The sequence below is a fragment of the Chaetura pelagica genome, unplaced genomic scaffold, assembly GCF_000747805.2.
Source record: "Chaetura pelagica isolate M959 unplaced genomic scaffold, ChaPel_1.0 scaffold137, whole genome shotgun sequence".
Taxonomy (NCBI): Eukaryota; Metazoa; Chordata; class Aves; order Apodiformes; family Apodidae; genus Chaetura; species Chaetura pelagica.
The window spans coordinates 2,412,605-2,438,956 of NW_009953947.1; the positions used below are offsets into that span (position 1 = coordinate 2,412,605).

The following is a 26,352-nucleotide window of genomic DNA, read 5'->3' on the forward strand; positions in this document are numbered from 1 at the left end:
CAAAAGACAAAAAAACCTACAACAATAAAAAAGCCAGAGCAGACTGACAGCAATATCCTGTTTCATGTTCTGCATGGCAAAAATAGGACTTGTAGTTTTTAAAGATCTGTAAAACCATTAAAGCATGAAAGTCATGGTATAAGAAGTTCCATGTGAGTGCGATCTTTATGCTTTCCCTTTTGGGTATTTCTGCTGAAATTAGTGGGCCTAATTGCAGATTAAAATGTAGCTTTACAGACATAAATATTTGTTAGAATTAGGCTGCAAAGCCTTGGAGTTCTCAGGTATGGTGAATGTTTGGATTTCCAGTTCTTCGTCAGAGCTTGCTTTTACTTTGCTGTGTAGGAATGGTTGGACAATGCTGCAGTAAATGAATATGAAGTTTGCAGGTCTAACCAAAATTGCTGGTTTTTTATATCAATGTGCAGTCTTGGGTTTCTCATTTCTAACAGCACTGGGTGGATTGGTTAAAACCTAATTTAGCTTGAATTAGAGAACACTTGATTATAATTTAACTAGTTTGTTTTGATTATATAGTGACTGTTCTCATGATCTTTGTGTTGTGATGAATCTCTGTGGATGTAGTTACTTATTTAATGATCTTTATTTGCTCATAGACTTGTAAATTTTGGATATGACTACTGTCAAGACCAAGATGTTGCATCTAAATCTTTGAATCTTCAGGTTTTTACAAGTAAAGCAGGTAATTTATAAATACAAATATTGTCAAAATTATCTACACTAGTAATTCTGAAGCAGTATAACCATAATTGATTACTAAATTTCTTCATAAGGCATATGCATTTTTTATTTTTTGTGTGTTAGAGTGATTTAATGCTAAAGCTGACAAAAATGTGTAAGGAAGTAAATTCAAGATAGGTTGTGGGTAAATACTGACACAATATTTAATTGTGTTAATAGAATGGATACGTGTAAATGAAGCAATTGCAATACAGATTCTAAGAGCTTATATTGCTGTTAGTATATGATACATAGAAGGTTGAAGTATGTGATATTAAAATGAGTATGTTATATTTAAGGTTTGAGAATATGTACAATTCCTTAAACCTAAAGTGTTCCTTAAACCTTTAGGATTTTGGAATCTCCCTACATCCTAATGCATGCCATGAGCTTTTTTGATTAAAAACTTGTCTCAAGGCATCTGTTCATCACAGATGCCTGCATTTTCAGCTTCTAAATTAGACCATACTGCCAAGCAGAGATGGTATCTAATTAACCCATGAATAGTCTGCAGAGCTGGATAGGGATATAGTGTGTTGCAGAAGTGGCTTTATATCTCACTTCTTCAGGCATGCTGTGCACGTGGGCCAGTTGCTGAGGTATTTGCAAGTTGCACTGAAATGGCCATGGTTGCAACTCAAGTGAAGTACAGTTTCTTGGATTTTTTTCTTACCAAGGCAGACAACATGCTCACAAGTATCAGAGGGAATGAATCAGAAATAAGAAAAAACCCAGTTCCTATCTACCGAATGTAGATTAGGCTACTTCTTGTTTCTTAGCAAGAGACAAGTCAGAGTATTTCTTATACAGTCTGTCCAATAATGGAAAATGTTATTTATTTAGATATATGTTTCCTTTTAAAACTATTCTTCTCTAGAGTTTGTTCAGATTGAAGCATCTCCTTTTAGTTTAGGGTGAAATTCAGTCCTATTCCAACAGGACTGTTGTTTGAATATCCTGAAGCAAAATGTTCTTTTCCATCTGGTAACACAGTATTTAAATGCTGTGTGGAACGTTTCACAAGCATTTTTCGTTGTGCATAATGTAAAACACGTAATTTGACAATTACACTTACTAAATGAGATTATTGTGTCTGGGTTTTAGTTGGATGTTGTTTGAAACTGAGGATTACTTTACACCTTTTTGAGTGAATGGCAGTTTGGAGCAAATGCCTGTGGTGTTGATACTGTATCTAGTTGACAAAGAACACAGTGGGCAATCGCACTAAAAGTTCCCTTTTGTGTCTCTTGTTTGTGGTGATTTACAAAATTAGAAGCACTTTGGGGTGCTGTTCTGTGGAACTGCCTGGATACCTCAGATATTAATGCTGATATTCCTATTTGTATCATTTGGAAATCTCTAGCAAAGAATAATTGGCATAACTTCAAAATAAAATATTCCATGCAGCTTCCCATTTAATACAATAGTTTTTGGCTATTGCCAGTCTGAACTCTGAAATCACTTTTCCTTTCTTAAATTCCTGCAGTAGAGGACTAGTAGCCCTGATTCTTATATTTAGCACAGACAAAAAGTCTCCAGATGAGAATCCCTACATCCTTCTAGATTAGCTGAGATCAAACAGTCCTAGAATCAACTTTATGTCCAGAATTCAGTGGTTATTTAAGCAACGCTGGGTTGTTATATTTTCTTTTAGTGCTTTAGAAGTACTTGTCAGTTAAATTTGCTCGGTGTTAAAAAAAAAATAAATGCAGACAACACACTCTGGATTACCATCACCTAACTTTACCTGCTTAGAAGTTAAGCATCTAGACTATGTTTATGGAGAGAAATAGGCATCTTCAGGGGATGATTGCTTCTATCCTTATTTCTTCATTTGCTTTGTAGGAGTCTGAATGAGAGATGTCTGGAGGGCTGAAGTGAGGTGAAGCAAATCACTCCTAAGCCAGTAACAATAGACAAAAGTCCCTGTTGCAATGCCAGGTTGAGATGTTGGTACAGCCTTATGCCTCGTACTTCTGTATGAACAGAAATGAGAAATTTGAAGTTGGTTTTCCAGGGAGACTTTCATGTCTTTGACTCTTACAGTGTCAGTGATATGATGTTTATGTGTCAAGTGTAATTATTGTTCCTTGAATTCTGCTAAGTGTAGTAACTCACTGTTACCCCATATAAGTATAACTTAATTTTTAAATGCTTCCTTTATTTAATGTTGTTGTAGTTAATTTCTGAAAAGATAAAGAGTCTATTCAAATATACCTTCATATGGGTCTTCTCAGCTTGTGGCATTTAGCTACAGCCCTTACTGTTTGCAAATAATTTTCATTAAAATAAGTGTAGGAGACTTGGTTCTGCCTTTGTGTAAAACAGTTACCTGATAGCTGCAATAGGGTATCAAACTTTCCCTGCATCAGCACACCCCAGCTCTGATCTGCACAGAGCACTGGTAAGGGTAGGAAAGGAATTTGTTTTATATTCTCAGTCTCTGATTGCTCTAATGAGATTGCCAAGATGGTATCAGATCTAACATTGCTTGGACACTTGCTGATCTGAGGTGGTCATGTTCCTGTCTGTATTAATGAACCACCATTTGATATTTCCTCTTGTTCATAGTTCAGTTTGTTAACATGTGGACCAGGATCCTAGAGTTGAAAGATGTACATTGTTTTCAGAGTCACCCCTAGCCACTGTTTTTGTGGTCAACTTGCACATAGACCCACCAAGACGTCTTAACAGACCCACTTGCATGTCATACAATTTAGCAAACAGTGTACACTAGCCTCCAGCATACAAGAAAGAAATGTGCACTGTTGGAAGGGAGCTGTTGGTAATAAAACAGCATTGTGGGTTGCTGGAGCTTTTCCAGTCTTCCTCACAAGTCCTGATGCTGCTACTTTAAAAATTATGTGTGCTCTGAAGGATGCCAAGTGCTCTGGCAAAATGCCCTGTCTGTTGTCTAAATGACTCAGATATCCAAGCAAACCTGTATCAAACAATATTCAGTCAACTAAGAATATGTAAGAAAAAAAGTCCTGCATCTCAAAAGAAAGTATTTATCTTCCTCAGAAGTATGAAGTGCCTCAGCCCTATTTGTATCACAGCTATGGTAGAGCCTTGGGGTCTGAAGTACAAGGCATTTAACCTTGTACTTCCAGGGTGAAATACCTTGGTAGCTATGTGTTTTTGTATATGTGCTTTTTCCATACTGTGCCTTTTTCTGTATACTTTCTATAAATAAGTCTTGTTTTGTGCCTTTTTCAGTATACCTTATACACATTATTTCTTTTACAGAAGAGTATCTGTATTAGTATTATTTTTTCTTTTAAGTGATGAACTTTAAATAAAGGTAAAGGGTGAATGGTCATAGCTGTGGCCCAGCTTTATTGGGGTAATGGAGTTTGGAAGCTGTTTCTAATGTGAATACTGAAGCAGCTTGCCAAAGCATCACAGTAAGTGGATTAAGGTCTTTACAAGAGATGGAGGGAGGGCTGCCATCCAGTGAAATCAAAGCAATCTATCAGCCTGATTTAGAACTAGGCTGGGAGCATTCCTACACAGAGTGCCTTGGCTGCAATAAGCTTGTGCCAAGTACTGACTTTTCTCCTAAGAAAGGAATTAACAGCTCTTTGGGCTAGAAAGGGGACAAGTGACTATCATTTCTAGTGTGAAAAACCTCCAGTAGTGCATCGTGCTGCTGCTAATATGAAATTCCTTAGAAAGCAAACCAACTGTATTTTACTCTGTTGTTCTGTGTGTATTTGAGTCACTGAACAGAAAATATCTAGAGATTATTGAGGCAGTCTGTGGAAAGAGAGGCTTGATCTGTTTTCTGGCTGCAAGTGGGGCTTCTACTGGGAAGGGCTAAAAATGTTCTCCTAAAGAGAAGAACTGACCATGTCAGAACCCAGGTTTCCATCGTTCCATGCTTTCTCTCTTCTCTTGTGTTTCACTAGGTAAGTGATGGTGAGGGAGATGTAACATATATTTCTGTGATCTTTACCTGTTTTGAGAGATTATTTTTAACTTGAAAGAGCCTTGCTTTAGTTCTGTGCACTGTAAAGATGTCTAGGTACTTGAGTGGAAAAGTCAATTTTCTTTTCCTTTTTTGTCTTTTTAGGAGGCTTGTGTGTGTGTTGTAGTCCAGCCTCTGATATTCCTGATGAAATAACATACTCTGTGTATTTCTTACATAAAGGTAAGATTAACCTGTTAAGTTATGCTCTATTTTGGAGAATGTCACTTTGATGAAAGAGTCACAGAATGTCTTTCAAAACAAATAACTACCACAGTCTGCAGACAATAAACCACTGTGACTGGTGTTTAAAGGCAGCAGCTGCCTTTAGCTGCAAAGTTGACTTTCCTGCTTAGACTTCCTGTCTGATACTGAACGAGTAGCTTCAAACCAATGGCCTCAAGAATGGTTATTAATTTGGTCCTTTATTTCTAGGCAGACTTTCTGGCATGCTGAGCACAAGCTTGAATGAAATCTGTAGGAACTTGCAGGTGTGTTGTACTTATGCCATAAGGCATTTGTATGGGAAATTGAGCCAACAGCTTTTTGCTTCAATGTCTGTTTTGAGTTCCAGTTCCACATGTCATTTTCACAGCAAGAGATGCAACACCCACTGACTGTAAGAATAGTTGCTGTGTGAGTGGTGCTCTAGCTCTTAATTTTAAGACCTTTCCTTTCTTGAAAAGGATAAAGAAAATTGTTTTACTCTGAGAGTAAAACTTGTAATTAGCAAGATTTTTCTTGTTTCATAAGTGGAACAGAGAGGAGAATAATTTCTTAGCTGAGAAGCTGCATGGTATGGAGTACCTGTATTTCAGTGGACAACATAACTGTTTAAGTGTTAAGTGTCAGAGCTGTACTTACGTGTCAGTTTGCTACTGGAACATTGTGGGGTTGAATGAACTACTTTTTTGTGTTCTTGAAGACATTAACGAATTGAAAAGTCCATTCTGGGTGCTGCTTTGTGCTGGCTGCTATGAAGAGCTGATTTCCACAGATATTTGATGTGTAGCTGATGGGTGGCTGCTTTGCTTAGAGCCAATCAAGACCCTTGTACATGCCTATCTGTACCAGGAAGAAACTGAGAATAAATATGGCAACATTGACCAGCTGCATCTGAAATAACCTTCACAGAATGGAATTGTTTTGTGCAGAGTTGTTTAGGAATTCATTTAAGATTCATCAGTGGTAGGAAAGAATTTTAAGACTAGTTCTGAGGTAGCCCACAAAAGGAGTGGTATATCAGGTCCACAAGCCACATTTTAGAGACGTACAAAGAGTTCAGCCTGTGCTGCAGCATCTGTGAGCTCTGAAGGAAGCTTCACTCTCCCCCTGTTAAAGCAGGTCCCCACATTCACTTCATGTAGCATAAGCTCAAAAGTGACACTGTTGCAGGCATATTCTGCAGTGCTGTATTAGCTTGCATGTGTTTGCACTGACAAGTAACAGAGTGGCAATCATGAGTATACTGACTCATTGCAAGAAAATTCCACTCAGTATCTTGTGTGAAAAACTGTTTGGTTTAGATACCTTCATTCTCTGCTAGGGTCAGGAATCCAAGTCCTGGATGAGTGGCTGGAGCATGGTTCATGATTTTTCCTTGATTACACTGTAATACATGGATCTATTGCCTTAATCTTGAGTTTTCATGCAGTATTAGCAGCATGAGTATTTGAAGGCCGGTCATTGTCTCCTTTGTTATTTTCATCTTCAACTTTTCTCAGAGATTGAGGAAATTTGAGAGCTTTATATCATTCTTGCTGGATAGTAGTAAAAGTGTGGTGAAAGTCTAGAATAAAATAACAGCTGTGCTGATGCAAAGCCCATGCAAACACAGCAGATCTGAAATTAGCCTGTCTTTGAACAGAACTAAACTAAATCACAGCAATGGGTCATGCAGATAAACAAACTGGAAATACTTTAAAGCCAGATCTTTTCTTTAAATTCTTTAAAGACAGATCACTAAAATGGGAAGTACAGCTACATAAAGGATTTGTGTTCGGGATTTTTGAGGAGGAAGATATATTTTGCATGGGATGGAAAGCTTCTTTAAACAGGAACATGAGCTGTACAGTGCATGGCCAGTTTCTGTGTACTAAAGAACTACATTGTGTGGGTGCAGGTCTGCAAAGGATGCAGCAGCTCTGTTTAGGATGAAGTAAATCTGTCTGTGCAGACAAGCCCATGAAACAGTCTAAAATATCCCTGTTTGGGTGTATTGGCACTGCTGAGGTTTCTTGTTATAAAGTCATACTTGGCTTGTAAGAGATTGTGTTTATTGTTTGGGTTTTTTAAAAGTATTATTGTTTTTCCCCAGGTTACAACAAAACTTTTACAGTTTCTCTAGAAAGAACAGGATCTCCTCAATTGAAGGAAGTGGCTTTTATGAATCTTGGTAGGTTACTTGCGTTATTTCCCTGTGTGACTGCTGTTCTCTGTCCCCAGTAGGGAGACAAATGGCTAACACTTCTCTAGAAGTAAAGGATTTATTTTCTTGACTTCAAGTAGTTGTGTTATTTTGCTGGAGTTTGGTTTTTTTTGTTGTGTTTTGTTTGTTGGTTTTTTTTTCATAACTTTGCATTTGATACTCTAATGCCTCACTCTTAGTAAGGAACTTCCTCTGAAATTGCCTCAGAATCTGCTCTGGAGGTCAGCTGCTGAGTTCTGGAGTGTCTCAAGCCTCTTGAATCCTCCCCTGGAAAGCGAAATGTATTACTAGTGTTTCCTGTGTTAATACTACAGCAGCTTTTAATTAAAACTCCTTTTATATTTCCTAGATTTAATCAATTCCATCAGAGAGAAGTGAGCCAAGATGAGAATAATGTGAAACAGCCTCTTAAAGCAAATAAGTAACAAGTGCTAAACTGACTACTGTTATTTCTTTAAATAGACTATTATGTGGCTGCTTATTTGCCTGGGCAGTTTCTTCACCTCCTGAATATTCAGCATCCTGACCTGCTGTGCCATAGTTTGTTTCTGACAGGTATAGTAAGACTGCTGCTTGAGGTAATTTTATTGTTGTAGTGTTCAAATCTCTTTACATGAAGGTTGTATTTTTCAACATTTGCTTTATTGCACAGTGTTCTGAAGTAGAAGAAGAGAGCTCAAAAAGCGAAGAATGGCATTTTTGCCACTTGCCATTTTAAAAAGAGGATCTGAATTGACATTTCATACTTCATCTATTACATACTTCTTGCTTGTTATGAAATGGAAGAAGACCTTTCACTGAATTTGAAATTCTTTGCCTTGGTTTCATAGTTTCCCTTCCCCCATCTTTGCACATGCTCTCGGTCCTCCACTGTTCTCAGATTTCACATGGAGATGTAAATTTGATTTTACATTTCCTTCCTCCAATTGAGTTGCTCTAAATGTGTGTGTTTGGAGGGTGTGGGGAGAGGAAATCTGTGTTTCCTTCACCTGATCAGGCTGATGCAATTTGATTTAGAGTCTCATCTGAGAGGCATGTTATTTAATTTCCAACAAACATGTCTTTATGGGAAGTGGGGAAGTTATTTTTGGAAGTGGGGGGCCTTTGTTTGAAAACAGAAATCTGTTCTTCTGGTTGGGTGAAGTGGATGTAAGTAGTGGGAACCGGTGCTCAGGCAGCATCATGGGAAGCTTATGCCTGTTGTATATGCATAATGAAATACTTTTCTGCTGGGAATGAGTGGAAAGCATCACTGATTTCTCTGATGCAAAGGGTCTGGAATCCTACTGTATAGTATTGTGGTGGTGAACCTTAATACTAATATGCAGTTGTTTTGATCTTACGCTTCAGTCAGTAAACGTAGAGCAGAACCTTCTGTTCTGGCCATTGGGTTTGGCAAGATATCCACCAATACAAGTTTTTATCATGATTCTGCATGTTCTGAACTGTACCAGTATGCTTGGGTGCTAATTCTTGTGTTGCACCTCTATTACTAGCCTTTTGCCCTTCTCCGTTCCATCCTGTGTACCCTGATTTACACTGTGACAGCATTGTGAGCCTCAAATATGTACATCTTCTCTGCTTCAGCAGTAGGGAATAAGAGAACTGAGTAAGGACTGTGTTCCTAATTTACTTTCTTTACCCAGCCAGCACCTCCTCTTCAGTGGAATACTAGGGCAGCCTGTACAAAAAGCAGACTGTTTCTTACTCCTGTGGACCTGGGAGTCTTAAAAGAAATACGGATAACAGCCAGATTTTATGTTTTTACTACTTTTTATTTTCTAACAAATGTTTTTCAGGAGAGGATGCAAGACTTGATGTGTTGCAGAACTGCTCCATCCAATCCCCACTCATGTCAACAGTCTTGGATTGCCAATTAGGAAACATGTACACAGTCAGCATCAGTGACAACGCAGTGCTGCAGTTCCTGCAGAACAGCAAACACGACAGTGAGAGACTGGCAGCTCTACATTGTGCTCTGTTGTACTTCCAACACACAGAAGACTTGGAAATGCAGGTGGGTAAAGAACCTCCTCTAAGTTTTTTCAGTGACTGATGATACCAAGCAGGGTCGTGAGTTACACTGACCAAAGAAGAAAAGTTCTGATTCTCACGTACCTTTTCACAGTGCCAAGAGGCTCATGAGCTGAGCTGCCCAGGCTGCTTTATTGAGCAAGGCGGTCCTGAAAACATTTATCTCGGTATCACCACTTCATGCAAAGTGTGACTACTGTAAACAAAGTTTCTACAGTCTCTTACAACAACACATGATTAAACAAAGAGATGTGACAGACTTCCCTTTTCTCATTCTGACAGATGATTTGGTGGATTTCTGAGAACCTGTCAACATGTCATTCTTTTGACCCCATTCAAGAATTTATCATTGGTAGGTATTTGTTTTCTTGCATGCTGAATTTTCCTGGATACCCTAGTTGTGACTTAAGGAGAAGCTGCAATGCCCAGGCTGATTCTCCACTTTCCAAACTTTTTGATTATGATTTGTGTTAACTGGCCTGCATTTTGTTGTAGAGACAATATCAGTAGTCTAGAAGATATATAAATCTCTCAAAATCAAAAAGGCAGTCATACTTTTAAAGTACATTCTTCTGTCTAGTGGGACAAAGAGATTTATAATTATTTTAGGTCACTGGAGAGGAAACTCTCCATCTGGCTCCTGTCTTCGGTATCTGGGATGTAAATAATTGAGACCAGAGTGGAGGAGCAAATCCTCTCTAGCCCAGCCCACACAATTTTTTCATAAGGAATTGGCATGTTATGCTATTCTCTTCTAATAGCTGATTTCTCAGCCTAGCCAGAGCATGTCCTGTGCCCTGAGCGTTTGTGCAAAGGACCCCTGCAGCGCTGAGCTGTAGCCAAGCAGCTGACCTGGCCCTGCAGCCATCTGGACTTCTCTTCCTTCTTTTGTGCACAGAATGGGACTGGTTCCACCATGGAGGAAGCTGTTTTCAAAGACAGCAGCAGGATTTGTCTCTAAAAAAGTATTAGAGACTTTGAAACCTGCTCTTATTGACTGATAGTTCATACCATCTTGCCCTTACCAATCTTTTTACCTTGCCTTTAGCCTCCCTGTACTGCAGAATGTGTACAGAAGCTCAAAACCTGGATAAACTTTTGCCCTACACATCACTGCTTGACTGGATTGGGGTAAGATAACAGCTGGTACTTAAATTAATAGCTAGAGGGAGTCTTATTTTTTCTCCTTTAATACAACCTTTTACTCGTGTGCCTTACCTTCTCACAGATGGTCGAGTCATAATGTTAGTGGTGTTTTTGGTAAGTCTTATTTTTTTGTCAACAAATAAAACCATTTCTAGGACTAGAACAACTACTATAATGGGACAGATTATTAAATCTCTCAGTTTTCATAAGGAGTTATTAATTTACTGTTTTTCATATGAGGTTTATAATGAATACAGAATCTATTTAACCAGTAAAATCATGCAGTTATTTCTAAGACAAATAGTGTTAGTTGAATGTAGTTTTATGTTTGCAGAAGTAAAATAACTTTAGACAAGACCCTACAGTGTTAGAGCGAATAGCTTAGTTTAGTTTCTCTGATCTGACACTGTTCTACTAAGTTGTCTTTTTTTAAAAATGAGATAAATGAGAAACATTTGCTGTATTTCTTTTTGTCAAAACTGAATGCACAGTTTTGGCTAGCTTGCTAGTTTCACAAAGGAAGTAGATAATGGGAATTCACTTAGATACCCAAACAGGCCTGTGTTTTATTCCAAGTGGTTTATATTGTAATTATAAAATTATATAAAAATGTGTCTGTATTTACAGATTATCCCCAGAGTAACATGTGCAACAGACATTATTACTCTGCCTGTGTTAGAGGTAAGTTCCAATATAAAACCATATTTGCAGGTTAGGAGCCTTTTTTGTGGGCTGGGTGTGTGCTAAATACTAATGAAGCGGTGTCCCCACAGACATATCAAAAAATAGGAGTGAACAGAAAATTGCCCTGTTTGAAATGCTTTATGCTTTTACCAAAATATTAGCTATTTATACTGATGTTTGCTAGCTCGAAGATGTATTTCTTGCCTTTTCTGAAGGAATTCAACAGGGCAGGAATTACTGCTTATTGGATTTGATTGATGTGTCTTCATTTTGTGACTTCATTATCTGGAGATAAACTTGCCATGGCAGATGTGTAGGATTTCTTCAAATCTCTACATATCTCCACTTTGGGGGATATTTCATTGTGCTGCCATTGCTACCAATGGTTCATGACCCTCTTGCTTTGTTTCATCCAGACCATCCTGTGATTGCCCTCATGTCAGGGCTTTGGCTACCTAAATCTAGCCAAATTCCTGCACAGCCTGGAAAAGGCAACGAACTGGATGGGGAGAGGACATGCTCTTTGGGGAGGAAATTGTACTTTCCATTGAAAACAATGTGAATTATTCTTCCCATCTTCCATTTCACTCCCTCAGCTCCAGTTTAGAGAAATACTTGAAACTTTAATTTCAATTAATAATATTAATTTCAGGCTTTTAATAAGCAGCTTGTTGTAGAGGGCTAATACGAAGAGTTAGAGTTTGAATCCAAAAGAACCAGCACCACATGGGACAGTATTGTTTCATGTAGCACTTTAAAGAGGTTTCCTCCCCAGTGATTATAATTAGCTCATAAAGCATCAGTGTTCACGAAATCTTTTAAAATCAGTGAAATTACCCACTGTTCACTCAATCTGCAACAGTGCATCACAACTGTGCTGGTGCAGACTCATACAACTGCTGCCAGGGAATTTGGCTTTGCATGCTTTGCTTGGGAAGGCTGCCCTGAGAGCTGGGACACCTGGGAAAATCAGATCTTGAGAAAATTTGTTGTTAGATAATCCCTGTAATTTACTGAGGTCAAAGTTAGCAGGACTTTAATTTGTCTGAGATTGAACCTCAAGCCCCTGGGGGCAAATGCCTTTAGCAGCTATACTTCCTGATTGTGGAACTCATTTCCTATTTCTGTCTGAAACCTAAACAGTTTGGAAAGGTCGGAGTTGAGCTAAAGACAAATATTTCCTGCTACTTTTGACTGCAAATTGCTGTGACTCTGCAGTAGGACAAAGATGGTAATACACAGGGTAAGATTTAGTGCTTTGGCTGCTTTGCACCACTCCAGTAACACAAACCCACCATAGCTTGAGTTCAACAGGTCACTTGTTGGGTTTTCAGTTGGTGTGTGGTGTTGCCATCACAAGTCCGACTCTGGTGACCAATCTGGTCCTATAAATAGCATTTATTTTGCAAATTTTTGTGGTATTTCACAGAAACAATGGTGACTTGTTGCTTTGAGAAGCTTTTTGGAGTTCTCAAACCCATGAATTGCTGAGAGCTTTTGGGAGGACTGTGTCCATATTCAGAAACAATATTGTGCTGTTTGGGTAACAGGTGTATTTTTTATCACTAAATTCCTGTTCAGCAAGAGATACTGAGAGTCTGTGAGAAAGGGGGAACAATCACAGCCCAATTGTCAAAAAGCTTTATGTAAAGATTGCAATTAATAAGATTCTGAGCTTTTCTTTTTCCCTTTTAAAACACAGAATCCAAACTTGATGGAGTATAAGTTTGATTGGAAGGGGAAAAAGAAGGGGCAAATGGAAGAAGGGAAAAAAATAGGAGATTGAGGAAAAGAGTGAAGTTGTGTAGTGAAAGCAGCTGTTAGAGATCAGCATGGGAAAAGGCTGCCTCTCTCAGACTGTTCTGTGCCACTGGGGGGAAGAGTGATGTTTTGAGTAGCTGCCTGTGCAGCCAAGTAGTTCCACGGCTCTGGATACATTCCCTGCTGGGGACAGATAGTGCTACAGTTCCCAGGGAGAGCAAATGCACCTCAAAGGTCACTGGCACCCTGCATCCTTTCAGAGAGGTGTAGCAGACAGCTCTTTGGCTTCAGTGGAAACAACACTACTTAAGAAAGGCTTCATGGGAGTTCTTAATGGGTTGCAACCTGGTGAGGCCTTGATTTGACTTCTGGTAGTATCGTATCTTAACGGTGCTCATGCTTAGGTATGAATTCCTGATTCTCTAGAAATGTCTGCAGAATGAACATCACCTAAGACAAGGAAGCCTTCTCTTTCTAGTCCACGCCTTGTTGATCCTCAAGAAATATTTAATTAAAGTAATGCTTTATTTTAAACTTTTTACTTTTTAATGAGATCTAATACAGTGCAGGCTTTCAGTAGCATCTGCTTTGAGTTCCGAATTCTACCACTTCCTATTACAGAGTCAACGTATGAGAGAAACTTGCTGTCTATTTCCTCCCCATCACCTATGTAACAAAATCCAGTGTGGCCCGAACGCAGTTCTGCAGTGGTGATGCTGTCGCAGTTGCCTAAACTGGTCACTAGATGATACCCTTATGCTATAATCTTGATATTTCTCTGATTTCATCCTGGTAACATTTAGTCCACATTCTGCAGTAGTTGCTCGTAGATCTTGTTAGCAGGATGAACATATGGTGCCATATGCACTCCTAGTTTCCAGCTGCTAAATATAACTAACATGAAAAAAAAAGGAGATTTATTTTTCTCTGCTGCAGCACAACAATAAAGTGAGAATCAGCACTGGCAGCAAGAGGGAAGTGGCTGGCAGGATAGTGTCTCTGCAATTTATTTTCCTTGGCAAATTGTAGATTATAGTAGGAAGCAGTTTTAAAGGCTTCTGATGTTTTCTTCTGAAGTTAATGACATTGTCAAAAAGTAGAGAGAGCAAAATCCAACATGTTGATGCAAGACAGAGGAATGTTGTGAATTCAAACTTCTCTTCCTTCAAATGTCACTACTGTAGTGTCTGTATGGGAAGGTAAATGTATGTACAGGGAGTCATGAACAGCAATTACCTTCTCTTGTTTTTTAAATCTGCCCAAAAGAATTGCCTTAATCTCATCTCTTCCTCAGTAATGGTCACAGCACTCCCCCTTTATAAACAGTGGCTCAAAAACTATATACCCAGTCCAAGAACTAGCTCAGGAAGCCAGTGTGTTTTTGTTTGGGTTTTTTTCCTCCTGTCTGTTCACAGCTGAGTTTAAATTAATTTCAGCATTAGAGTCAAAGGCTTTATAATTGCTATGGAAATGTTTGGATTTTAATTTTTTCTCTGGGTTTGAGAAACTGTTAGATGAGGTTGGCAAATGGGTGTTTGCAAAGTAATTATTAAAGCAGCTTGAAAAGAGTGGCAGGCTGCAGCTGTGCTGGGGTCGTGGTGGTGTTTCTCTGTTTGGACCTACTAGAAACTCAGAATAGGGTTTATTTGACCCATTTATTTTTATTGATAAATTTGTAAACATTTACATCTAAGTCAGTTGCCTAAGGCTCCTTTTACAGTCACTGGGATCCTAGACACTGTGGCCAGTGTAGTCTTTGGTGCAGTTCTTTCCACCCCAAACATCTGAAATAGCTCAGGTGAATAAGGACCTAGAAGTACTCATTTCTTCCCAGTGACTTAGAAGGGTTCTGAGGTGGCAAAGTATCTGCATTACGGGCACCAAATCTTTGCCTCACATTGAAGTAAGTGCTATGAAATCGAGGTAATAAAGTACTGGGAAAAAAATAACAGTGTAACTGCTTTTGTTTAACTTTTTTTTTTTTTTTTTTCACTTAGATTGCTCTGAAGCTACATGAATCACAGCAGTTTCCAATAACTTACTGGGAGGGTGATTAGTTTTTTCTTTAAGAGTGCAGCCTGTTATTCATGCTTTCCCTGCAATACTTTGCAGCTCCAAAACTCAAAAGGCTTCTGGGAGAAACTCAATTCAAACTTGGAGACTGTGAAGTATGCAGAGCCACACTTGCATTACCACAATAATGTGCTCAGGAGGGAATGGCGAAATCTTTCAGAAGAGGTAAGTGTGCATGCACTGGAACAGTCTCCAGAGCTGCCTCTGAAGGGGATGTTTTAAAGCCAAACATGGAAGAATTAGGGGTTTTTTATTTTGGGGATAAATGGGAATCTGATTAAGAGTAATGCAAAAACTTGCAGTTATTTTACTTTGAAGGTGATTGCCTGTGAGTCTTACTCTGTTGAAATAATGTGGGAAATTAAACAAAAGCAGAGCTTGCACACACCTGTATTGTCAGGTAGGTTAGATGTGAATGCTTATGAGCATGGTGCTGTTGAAGCTGGGTTGAAGTCCCACTGTGGATTATTTCCATTCAAAGGTAAAACCAGCTTAATTTCTCATCTGCATTTTGTCAGGGAGTATTTTAATTAGCCTTATACCTTGTTCACTTGGGGATTTTTCTTTGTTTACAAACCAGAGAGAGGAGGGAAGAACCACAGCGTATTTGAGGAATATTTTTGAAAATGCCAAAAAGTAGGTACCTTTTCTATCATATTTACCTGTACTTATTTTTTTAAGGATTTAGTGTGACATTTTAATAGTTAAGTATCTGACTAGGTATCTTACTTTAAATAAGATTATTCAGCTGAAAATCAGTTATTTGAATTCTTGTTATCATTACAGCATGATGTGGGATATCCAGGCCTCTAGAGCTAGGGAATTTATGGTAGACATGAACAGTGATTTTTATGCATCCCAGACAGGTAGAATTTCTTAATGCTATTTAATATCTTTACTAAATGTAGTGACATGTACTGTTCTTGGAATTTTTTTTAACTGTCTTTGAAAAATCAAAGTGTCATTTAAGCTTTTTCATGTCCTCATAAAATCCTTTAGAGTAATGTCCATGAAACAAGCTGACTTTTGTTTTAAACCCCAGGGTGCTTTCTCATCTGGACACTTGGGACTCTGGTAAGTAAGAACTTGTCTTGATGTAGTCCTTAGCTGTAAGGCTTATGAGAATATTTTCATCTAGCTGCTGTTGACTAAAAATAAATTGCTGTGAGTGTTTTTAACACTGAAGAAACTGAAGAGTTTGAGGCATTAAGATGAGGAGTTATTAAATTAGAGGCAGGCTTTCTCTCTGATAGTGGTAGTAGGATCATACACTGTGTAGGAAACATTTTAAAATTAAATTCTTACTTTGTATTGGATCTAACAACATGAGCAGTAAGCCTCTGTCTGCCACAGGATTTCTCCTTCAGGAATTTTCTCCTGCAGTAGAATATCAATGTTGCCATGTTGTTGAGTCTTGTCCACTTATAGCTGCCTTTGCAATTTTAGAACTTGTGTACAGTAGGAGAGTATAGCTGGCAAAAAAATCATGATGTAGAGAGAAAGCAGGCATGGAGTAAATTTCCCTAGGCCAGGAACACTTCAGAACTTGTGATACTCTGTTTCTCTGTGACAAAGAAGGAAAACTGAATTTGGTAGTAAATTATGTTCCTCCTGTTCGCACATTAGTGTCTTCTGTGTGCTCTGTCACTGAGTGCAGTGAAATGATGCTGATCTAAGTGCTGTTCATTCCTTTCATTACAAAGTGCATTAATTTCCAGCCCCTAATGCCTGTCATCTGCACCACTGCTGGTTACGGCTCTGGGCTCTGCCTTTGAGGGACCTTGTAACAACGTTGCTGGCCTCAGGTTCATGTTCTCCAAAGGTGCTTATTGATGAAGAAGTTGGATGTTTAGCTGTTACTAGGGCATTGCTAGATAGCTGCCAGCCAGTAACAAGCATCAATTTAGTCTATCTTCCCTGTAGATTTTTCTTCACATCTTTTAAAAATCAAGCAACACAGGTCCTTGTGCTGCTAAATGGTGGAGTCAATGCATTTTAAGGTGAGCAAAGATGGCTGGAAAAAACTTTGTAAACATTTAACACTTGTTTCTGTAAAATGTTGACTTGGTTTTATGCTACATTGTGAAATAGGAGGTGTTTTTCTTCCTTTGTTAGTAGACAGGAAGCACTGGTTAGGAAATACAGAGTATTTAATTTCAGTAGATACAATAGCCTCCTTCCATTTAGTTAGAAAGTTGTGTTCTTTTACACAGTGGTGGGCAAATCTGAGTAACAGAAGCAGCCAGATCATCGGGAGAGAACCAGGAAGGTGGGAGGTGATGCTGTTGAGTATATACTGTGTGTCTAGCCATTTCCGTGGAAACCCGTGTAGCTGTTGTAGCTTGTTTGTTTCTGAATCACAAATTCTAAATAGCGTATGCATTTGCACTGGTATTATCAGAGGGTTCTCTGAGCCTCTTTGCTCTGCTGAATCACCACACTGTGATAACTCACCCTTAAATATCAAAGAGTAATGCAAATGAAGTGTGCTGACAGGCTTGTGTTCCTCTGTGCTCAGTGTTAAGCACTTGAGTGAGAAGATGGCAGATACAGGGTTATTTTCCGTTCCTCCTTGAGTCTTCACTATCTTAGTTCTGTAGGTGGGCAGAGCAAACCACAACTTCTGTTGGTTTGTGTATGTTTTTGAGTACTTGTGAAGCCGGTGGTATTTCTGTATCGTCATGTCCTTGAATGATTCTTGCTCTTTGTTTCAGATGAAAGGCTAGTACCTCTCTTTCAAGAGGAAGATTATCAGCAGCAGTTACTAATGGGACTGGTATGTGCTTTTCTCACAGTGCGCACTAGAGGACGCACAGCCTCAACAAATGTAAAGAGTCAGGTTGTAAGCTCCAGTGCTGAGTAGAAGCTCACTCAAAGTAGCTAAGGCACAAACATGGTATTTCCTAAGTTTTAGAGTCATGGCATCATGCTGTCATCTTAACAAGTTATGGTATTTTAAGGCATTGGGAAAAAACAGCAATGGAAAGTTGGTTTGTCAGAATGCTTCTTGCACACAGCTTTTTTGCAAGCTTTTTGCAGACAACTTTTCTTTGGCTAAAATCTGTTATTCCATCCTCCTGGAGTTCATCTTAATCTGCCAGTTATTTTTGGGCTACTTTACATCCTTAAAACATATATAGGTGAATTCCCCATCCACTGCTTTCCTCAAATAGGAGATCACAGTTTATCTTGCTCCTCAATTTAACACCTTTTTACCATCTCGTTTTCCTTTTACCTCACTTTTGGGACTGCTATGGCTATTCTGAGGTTCCTTTCTCTTTTGCACTGTTTCCACTGGTGATGTCCCAAAAGGATCTACACCATTATTCTTCTGGGTAGTAAATCCTGTCCCGAATCCCTACCTGTCCTGCCTTTGTCTAAATGCACATCTCTGCTTATATCTTGATCTCTTACTGTTAAAACCAAATAAAACTCTTTGGCATGCACTGGAAGGTCTCAGCACTACATCTGTGAGGAGCATATCAACACCGTCTTGTCTGTCCAAATCTAAGGCAAATTTTCATTCTTTGTGGTCTTGTCCCCCTTGTTTCCAAGTTCATCCTTGCATTCTCTGAAGCTTCTCTTCATTAATTCCCTGCAGTTTATTCAGACAGATCCAAAAAGCAGGTTGCTGCTGTCCTTTGTGCTTTCCTTATACCTATAATGCTGTCCTGACAGATTGAGATTAATCTGTGTGAGACAGATTTTATTTGCCTCAGTTTTTTTCTGAGCTTGGAAACAAAATAAAGCTTCATAGTCACTCATAGCGAAGAACCAGCATGGACTTGAGTTGTGATCAGAAGCTGTGTGAGGTCAGAAGATATTTCAGAAAGGAGAGGATAGGGAGTGGCATGGACTGTATGATAACAAATGCCTGCTTTTAAAGACTTTGCAATTAATGCTTAACCTGAAGTTGCCATTAATCATCAGGTTCCTTTGTGCTTTGTTACTACCACAAACTCTACTTGTGCTAGTTTTCTCTATCATATAATACCTCATGTTTATTTGCATGTAATAAATACTTATATTCTTAGGATTCAACATTCATATAAAAAGCCTTCTGTTATTCTGTTTGCTTTGTTTGACCCAGAGAGATACAGGAACTGTAACTTTCAATGACATTGAATATGCCAGGGAACCATTTTGAATATTCAGAACTGCTGTTGGGTTTGACAAGCTTGTGTGGTAGCTTGGAATCTGACTCTGAACTGGAGTTTTGTAAGGGGAAAATTTTGTTGTGTTAATCCATGTTGATGAGGCCCTGCATCTAGTGGAGCTTTTGCATCTTTTTGAAGATGTCATAAGGACACTGAATTGTTGTGTTTTGTTTTGTTTTGTAGATGGTTGCTCAGCTAAAGGATCACCTTATGAGACATTTACAATATGTAGGAAAAAAGAAGATTGACCAAATAGTTTTGGATTACGTTGCAAACCTGGTTAGTTTGATTTCATAGTCACTGTTGTGAGCAGGCATGTATTTGTTGATGGGGGAAGCTGTAAAAACTGCAACTGTTGTGCATAGAAATAATCACACCTAATTTTGTCTGTCTTGACATCACATCCTTTAGGTGCAGAATGCGGAGTCCAAAAGAGCTCACATGGCAACTAGTAAATCATGTTCTTTGTTGTTGTGCTAACCCTGTCACCCAATTCAGCAGAAGCTTCCCACAGTGCTGTTTTATAGGGATGGAAGTCTCAGGAAACTATCTTAGGGCTACTGGTGCCTGCATCTTTTCTGAAGTCCTGTGCAAACTGGTTGTGCTGTTGACAGTGGGGTTCTGTGAACTGCTGCAGCTTCCACTGAGGTTACTGACTTTTCTATTTGGGCCTCCCTCTATAGTTTTACAAGTTGGTAATCAGCAGTCTGTTTTCTGTATGTTTACAAGAAGGAAAGAAAACTAGTATCCCCTGCAGCAGCTGCTCCCCCCCCCATACACACAGAGGGGGGTTCCTGCCATATGGAGACGCCGTTTTAAGTCAGTTTTGTCGGCTGACTCAAAGGACATTTCATGTTCGTGTAAGGAAATACCTGGTCCTTCACAACTAGTAAATGATTAAGATAGAAATAGTACATCATGAACCAAAGCTTTGTACCTGCAAACAGTGCTGAAAGAAGCAGAAGTGGAATGTTTGTTCTTTCAGTCATTTTCCAGTTATCATTTGTTCATGCTTAATATAAACTAAGATTAAAATAATGAAAACACCTATGCAGCCTTGATCTGCAAGACTAAATTATTGTAGACAAAATCTTAAAATTAAAACAAACCTTAGCCCTCCCCGTCATCAAACTCTTAGCTCTGAGTTTTGGGTTGTTGTGGAGTTTTTTTGACATCCCTAAAAGCGAGAATTAGAGAATCACAGAATATTAGGGGTTGAAAGGGATCTCAGGTGATCATAGAGTCCAACCTCCCTGCCAGAGCAGGACCATCTAGGGCAGGTCACACAGAGACAACCTTACAGTAAATAAGTTTTTCCTCATGTTGTGGTGGAACTTCCTGTGCTCTAGTTTGCATCCATTTCCCCTTGTCCAGTCACAGGGCATGACTGAAGAGATTGGCCCCTCATTCTTGACACCTACATTTCAGATATTTGTGTGCATTAATAAGATCCCCTCTCAGTCTTCTCTTCTCTAGATAAAAAAACCCCAGGTCTCTCAGCCTTTCCTCACAAGACAGCTGTTCCAGTCCCTTAATCATTCTCATAGTCCTCTGTTCGACACTCTCAAGTAAATCCCAGTTGCTCTTGAACTGGGGAGCCCAGAACTGGACACAATGCTCCAGATGTGACCTCACCAGGGCGGAGTTGAGGGGAAGGAGAAGCTCCCTCAACCTGCTGGGCCCACTCTTCATATTGCACCCTAGGATGCCATTGGCTTTCTTGGCCACAAGGGCACATTACTGTCCCAATTCTGCAAACTCAGTTTACAGACTTCTCATTCTTGGAAAAGCTACTGTAAACAAAGATAATGTCTCTAAAAAATGCTTCTGCTCTCTGATGGGTGCATCTTAGGTGCTGTTTGGAAATCTTTAGAATTTATTTAATTGCTTGAATTCAGTTCCCCCTCATCCTAGTATGAAACAGAAATCTTAGATGCTTCTGTATCCTAAATGTTTGGAAATTCTTCCGAGGATGAATTGTTTTGATCTTCCAATAGTTTCCCGTAGCATGAACAGCATGTAACTGAGTTACTGCAACTAGCGAAACAGAAAGAGACTTGAAATTATTTGCGGGTCTGCTTTCATACAATATTTTTTTATTATGTTCAGGAGCCAAAGGAGTGGCTGAGAATAGGGTTCTGTGGTGTGTAGCCACTGCATAAATTAGTTGCAGCTGCAGTCCAAGTATCCAAGATACAGGAGACTGTCAGTTTCTCATAAAACAAGAGACTAGTTAGTGGGTGGTTGCTGTTGGAGAACTGTGTGTATTTGTATACAGAGAAGTAACATGGGGAAGTGTGAATAAAATGTCTTGGTGGGAATTCCTTTGTTTGCCAAGGAGGTCTGCAGTGCCTGAGTATGTGTGGTTACCAGTTCAAATGTCACCTAGCATGCAGTAGTTGTTTATATGTCCATATTGTCTCTCTCCTTCTTTACTCCATATCTGTTTTCATTGTTTTCTTTTCAGTAGGGCATGGAAGGGAGGAAATAAGCAGCATGACATTTGCTGCCCTGATGCAAGTGGAAGAGGAGGCAGAGTCAACAGCCAGCCTGTGATATAGGAAGGGAACAGACCAGAGTAAACTGTTGAAATTTCTTTGACAGTGGCTGTACCTTTTTGGTTGATATCTGTGGCTAGCTGTCATTTGATGTGGTCTCAACTGTGGAGGGATAAAAGACAGACACCATTTGTATTTTAATTTCCTCAGAAGAAGGACTGTCTTGTATTCCCTGCATAGGAGGGAATCTGGAAGACAGCAAGACCTCTTATTCCCTTTCCTCCTTTGCTCCTCATTCTCTTCTTTGGCTGCTTCCACATCTTTCCTGTAGAAACAGCCACTGTAGTGAAACTTGTGTCTACTTAGCACCCTTGCCTGGAAATGTAGATGTTTCAAGACAGCAAGGTGCTTTGCAATTGTTGGCCTAGGCCCTACTGCATACACTGTCTCACTAAATGGAAAATGTCTTTGCCAAGAAGGTATGGGTTTAGCTTGGTACCCCCAGAGACCTGCTGCTGCCCTTGGAGAAGAAGCTGCCTGTACTCCCTCTGTAAAACAGATAATGTTTCTTTTCTTTCTTGCATCTTGTCCTGTTACATACTGAAAAAAATTGAATCCTGGCTTCTATTTCTGTATGGGTTTTCTATGATGTTCATTGTGGCTGATCTCCAAAGTGAGTAGTGCTGTGGATGAGGGTGCTATGTCACAAGCATGCATGTATTTAAGTATGTTATGATAGCTAGGTTGGCATTGGCTTAAGAAAACATTCTTTGTTTCACAAATAAAAAGAGGTGATTCTGGAGGTTGTAAGAAGCTTCCCTTCATCTCAACACCAATCTTCAGATGCAGCTGCAGCTCCCAGTGCAGAGGACTTAGTTGCACCCTATGTGCTGACCAGAGATGAAAGTCATTCCAACAGCAGGTGTGATTCTTCTCTGAAAAATGGAAATCACTAATTTCCTGGAAAGTGATTGAAGAAAACTCCCATACTCCAGAGAGAGAATAAACTGGAGCTTTCCACTGCATCCAGAAAGTACAAAGATGGAAAGTATTAGGTGGTTCATAGAGTGATGGAGGGAAAAGGTGCTACCTTGTAGAGGTACCTTGGCCAACATACAGAGGAGAGCATTCAGGAGCATTGCTGAGGACCAATATTCCTGTTCTGGTCTTTGCCTATGAACTTCTCCTGTGTGTCCTGTTTCTCTCTTGTTCAGAGGCTGTGACAAGTAAGAGGCTGGAGGTGGCAGAGCCTGTGAGGAGGAAAGAGAGTGGGGAAAAGGATTCCTGGGTTTCTGGCCAGGAAAAGGTGGAAAAGAGTTTGTAACCTCTTGTGACACCCCCCTGCAAAATTGGAGTCAGACTTGCCTCCTGAGAGTTTCCTAGGATTGATTGACTAGTGCACTTTGAGGCCCAGAGATAAAAGGCATAGAGGAAGCATCTCAGTTCTGTGACTGAGATATGGAAGTGGTTACATGTGACTACTGAGAGGGGCTGGCTAGAGGAAGTTATTGCAGCTCTTTCATCTGTGGTTTCTGTCTTTCAGCTGCAGAAGCTTAGAAGGCCCAAGTGAGAACAGGGCTTGTGGCTTTTGTCTATTGATAGTCTGTACTGTAGGTCAGTCTGGGAGCACAGCGAAGCAACAGTACTGGCCAAGGTTTTACTTTGCTATGAACAAAAAGGAAACTCAGTGGAGAAGGAGAAGCATTTGATTGTCTCATCTTTCATCCTTGCCAGGACTAGATTTGTGATTCCTCCTGCAGACTTTTCTCAGCAAACTGAGTATCCCACCATCTGTCATCCAGTTTTGTCTGAGCCCTTGGACCTTTCTTGCCAAATGTTCATCCACTTGGACATGCAGTTTTGCTTTCATGGACAACAGGTCTTTTGAGAATTTGATGCAAGAGTGAGTTATCAGTTGATTCCCCAAGAAGCACAGTGTGTTAAGATGCTGTGTGTCTTGCACAATGCTTTGATGATCTTGAAGCACTTTAAACTTCTAGAATAGGGCATTTCAGTTACAATTAAAATTTTAATCGATTTTACATTTTGAGACCTTAGGAAAAATAAATGATGAAGTTTTAGTAGCAGTTTCAGGAGAAGTTTTAACATAAACTGATGTGTGAAATGAGTAAAGGCCAAGGGCCTGCTGTGCACAGGCTCCTACAAACATTCAGTCTCTTCTTTATTTTAGCTGAATCTGGTACATCGAATAATGAAAGAAGTTTGGAGGCGATACCAGCTTCATTCCTGCATCTTCTGCTTGTGAGCAAGTTGTTTGATAAAGTTTTCAGCCTGCCAGTTAAAACATGGGAATAATAATTTTGGTCTTCAACAGTGCTGCTAGTTTGAGCAGTCAGTGCTTACTGTACTGTGAATGTCAATATGACTGTTGTGCTCCTTTTAGTGATCCTGTAGGCCCTCTCTAAGCCAGCATGAATATTAATTGTATAAGCAGTTTTGCAGCTGAAGTTCAAAGTTACTGAGTTCACCATAATCTCAAGCAGGGTGGTGAGTGTTGAACACGTATAAAAGTCACTGATACCAGCACTCAAAATATTTCACCTGTTGCTGTTATTTATCAGGTACTGTTGAGAGAGTTGTAAATATGCAAGTGGGAGAAGGAGAAAGGGGACACCACAGAAACTATGTCAGCAATTAATAGCTAGTGCTGTTAGGTGACAGACACCTAAGTAAACAAGATCCTAATGTGTTGCTGCTTTGTTAAATACAGTCATGAGAGAGGCAGTGCAGGAGAATTTGCAGTGTTCCACATCATGAGTCGGATTTTGGAAGCTGCAAATGGCATGTGCATGCCTTTACCTCCTGGTAAGTCCTGTGTTATACTTTTTTAATCATAGGTTAGGAGAACAATCATATGAATTGTTCCCAGAAGAGCACTCTAGTTGCAGTATGTGTGTCAAGTTAGCTTTGGCAGTACTGAAATATATTCAGAGCAGTTACAAAGGGGAAGACCCTCCATAAACACATGCAAGTGAAATGAAATAAGACTGATATTGATAGTAGACTTCCATTTTCTAGAGCTCCTCTCAATCACTTAGAGTCTTTTCAAAGCACTTGCTTTTTGTTTAAGAGAAAAACAATATCTTAATGCTTTTTGATTCTGTTTGAATCTTTCTAGTGTGTGCTTCCTAACCTGTGCCTTCAGCCTTCAAAACTGTTTTTGGTAGGAGATTGTCCCTTAAACTTGCACTGTGTGGGCATGAATGCTGCCACATAACGGTGTCATGTGATGCAAGACTATCATCTGGCTGATGTTAAGTGAGAAACTGAAATCTTAACACTGCCTGTGGGAATGTGTGGGTGGCAGCCACATACTGAGGGTGGTGAGGCCTCAGGTTTTGATTAATTGGGAGGAAAGACAGAGAGAAAACACAAATTAATAGCACAATTCAGATAAAAGGCAACAGCTTGGAGTTTAATGACTCCCTATAACTATAATTACTGTTTTCAATCCCCTTGACTTTCTACTTTCTGACAGGATTGTACTTCAGAGTACTTAAAGGGTGCCTAAATAAGACTACGTGACTTCTGATAAACCAATTTCCTCACCAACTAGAGGCAGTCGGAAGTTGAGGAGTGTGTTGCTTTAGCACTTAGATTAATGCCAGTCTTTAGTGCAGACATAGAAAAAAATACTGGTTTACCAAATAGGTTTGTCCCTCTTTCATAGGCTTCCACACTCTGCACTTGGGGCTTGGTGTTCGATGTCTCCCTCTGCACACCCTGCTGCACTATATTGATAATGGAGTCTTGCATTTGACAGAAACGTGTGTCAGGAAACTGCTGAAAGGTACAGTGAGTTTCATGTGTTTAATTTGTTACCAGCCAGCTAATTGGGAGTCATGTCCTTTTAGTCACTCAAACTGTCAAAGTGTCAAAGTCACAGGATTTACTGCTCAGGAGATTCAGTTATTCTTCCAGAGTACTTTTTCAGTGAGGGCTGTAGCTGCTGGTATTGCCCAGCTGGAAGGAGAAAACTAGGGCTCAGACTGTACGACTGAGTCTCACCGTAGCAGACAAAGACATATCTGTTTGGGAGAATCTGAGTTTATAATTTTCCTATTTGGGACTTCTTAGAAGAGTGAACACTGCCATTCAGTCCTCAGCTTTTGCTTTAATTATGTTTGGAACACGATAATCCTGGAGTTGGGATTGCCAAATGGCTAGAAACTCAGTGCTAGGAAGTACACAAAAACCTGCCTGACCCAGCATCCTTGTATTTTTAGTGAAAAATGAGGTTGTGAATGTTGTCTTAATAGAATGTAAGGTTACCTAAAGGTGGGAGTTAAAATTGGTTCTGTATGAACACATCTTCAGAGTTATCAAGAGGGGCCTAAGGCTTTGGAATGAAGTAGGGAGTGAGACAAATCAGCAGTTGCAGGCTCAGTTACCATCACAGCCATGTTAATTGCCTTTTCAAGATCAGAAGAGAGGAAGAGGGAACTTTAGTGTAAGTTTCCTAGGATACAGCAACACCATGGTACAACTCTCCAACAGTTATGCATTTTATCACAGCTGCAACCACGTACCCCTGTGCAACTTCTCCAGTGTTCAAGGAAAGGGTCGCAATATACTGTATTAGTCTGTGCCTGGTCTTGGTAAATTAAGTATTATAAATATGGGGAGTTCTGATTAGTCAAAATGTGTTTGAATTCCTGTATAGATTTTTACATAAAATGATGAAGTTACATACAAATATACAGGAAAATATTTATGTAAATGGTATAAACATAATTAACACTCCTAATAGCCCTTATTTAAAATAAAAATTTTCTTTTCATTACAGAGATGATATTTATTCAGAATGTCTTAAGAGAAGCTGAAAGTTTTAGTTATGTG

At 39.5% G+C, this 26,352-nt stretch overlaps 1 protein-coding gene across 1 annotated transcript in view; it reads left to right on the forward strand.

Moving 5' to 3' along the window:
- GSAP (gamma-secretase activating protein) overlaps positions 1 to 26,352 on the forward strand; it is a 41,978-nt gene that overhangs the window by 12,118 nt on the left and 3,508 nt on the right. The window contains exons 11-26 of the mRNA XM_010001797.1: positions 618 to 703; positions 4,817 to 4,894; positions 7,029 to 7,106; positions 7,602 to 7,694; positions 8,939 to 9,156; positions 9,456 to 9,525; positions 10,222 to 10,304; positions 10,947 to 11,000; positions 14,877 to 15,002; positions 15,418 to 15,473; positions 15,880 to 15,911; positions 17,552 to 17,613; positions 19,178 to 19,273; positions 23,684 to 23,754; positions 24,224 to 24,318; positions 25,184 to 25,303. Of these exons, the coding sequence (XP_010000099.1) occupies positions 618 to 703; positions 4,817 to 4,894; positions 7,029 to 7,106; positions 7,602 to 7,694; positions 8,939 to 9,156; positions 9,456 to 9,525; positions 10,222 to 10,304; positions 10,947 to 11,000; positions 14,877 to 15,002; positions 15,418 to 15,473; positions 15,880 to 15,911; positions 17,552 to 17,613; positions 19,178 to 19,273; positions 23,684 to 23,754; positions 24,224 to 24,318; positions 25,184 to 25,303 (1,418 nt within the window). The remainder of the gene's footprint in view (positions 1 to 617; positions 704 to 4,816; positions 4,895 to 7,028; positions 7,107 to 7,601; positions 7,695 to 8,938; positions 9,157 to 9,455; positions 9,526 to 10,221; positions 10,305 to 10,946; positions 11,001 to 14,876; positions 15,003 to 15,417; positions 15,474 to 15,879; positions 15,912 to 17,551; positions 17,614 to 19,177; positions 19,274 to 23,683; positions 23,755 to 24,223; positions 24,319 to 25,183; positions 25,304 to 26,352) is intronic.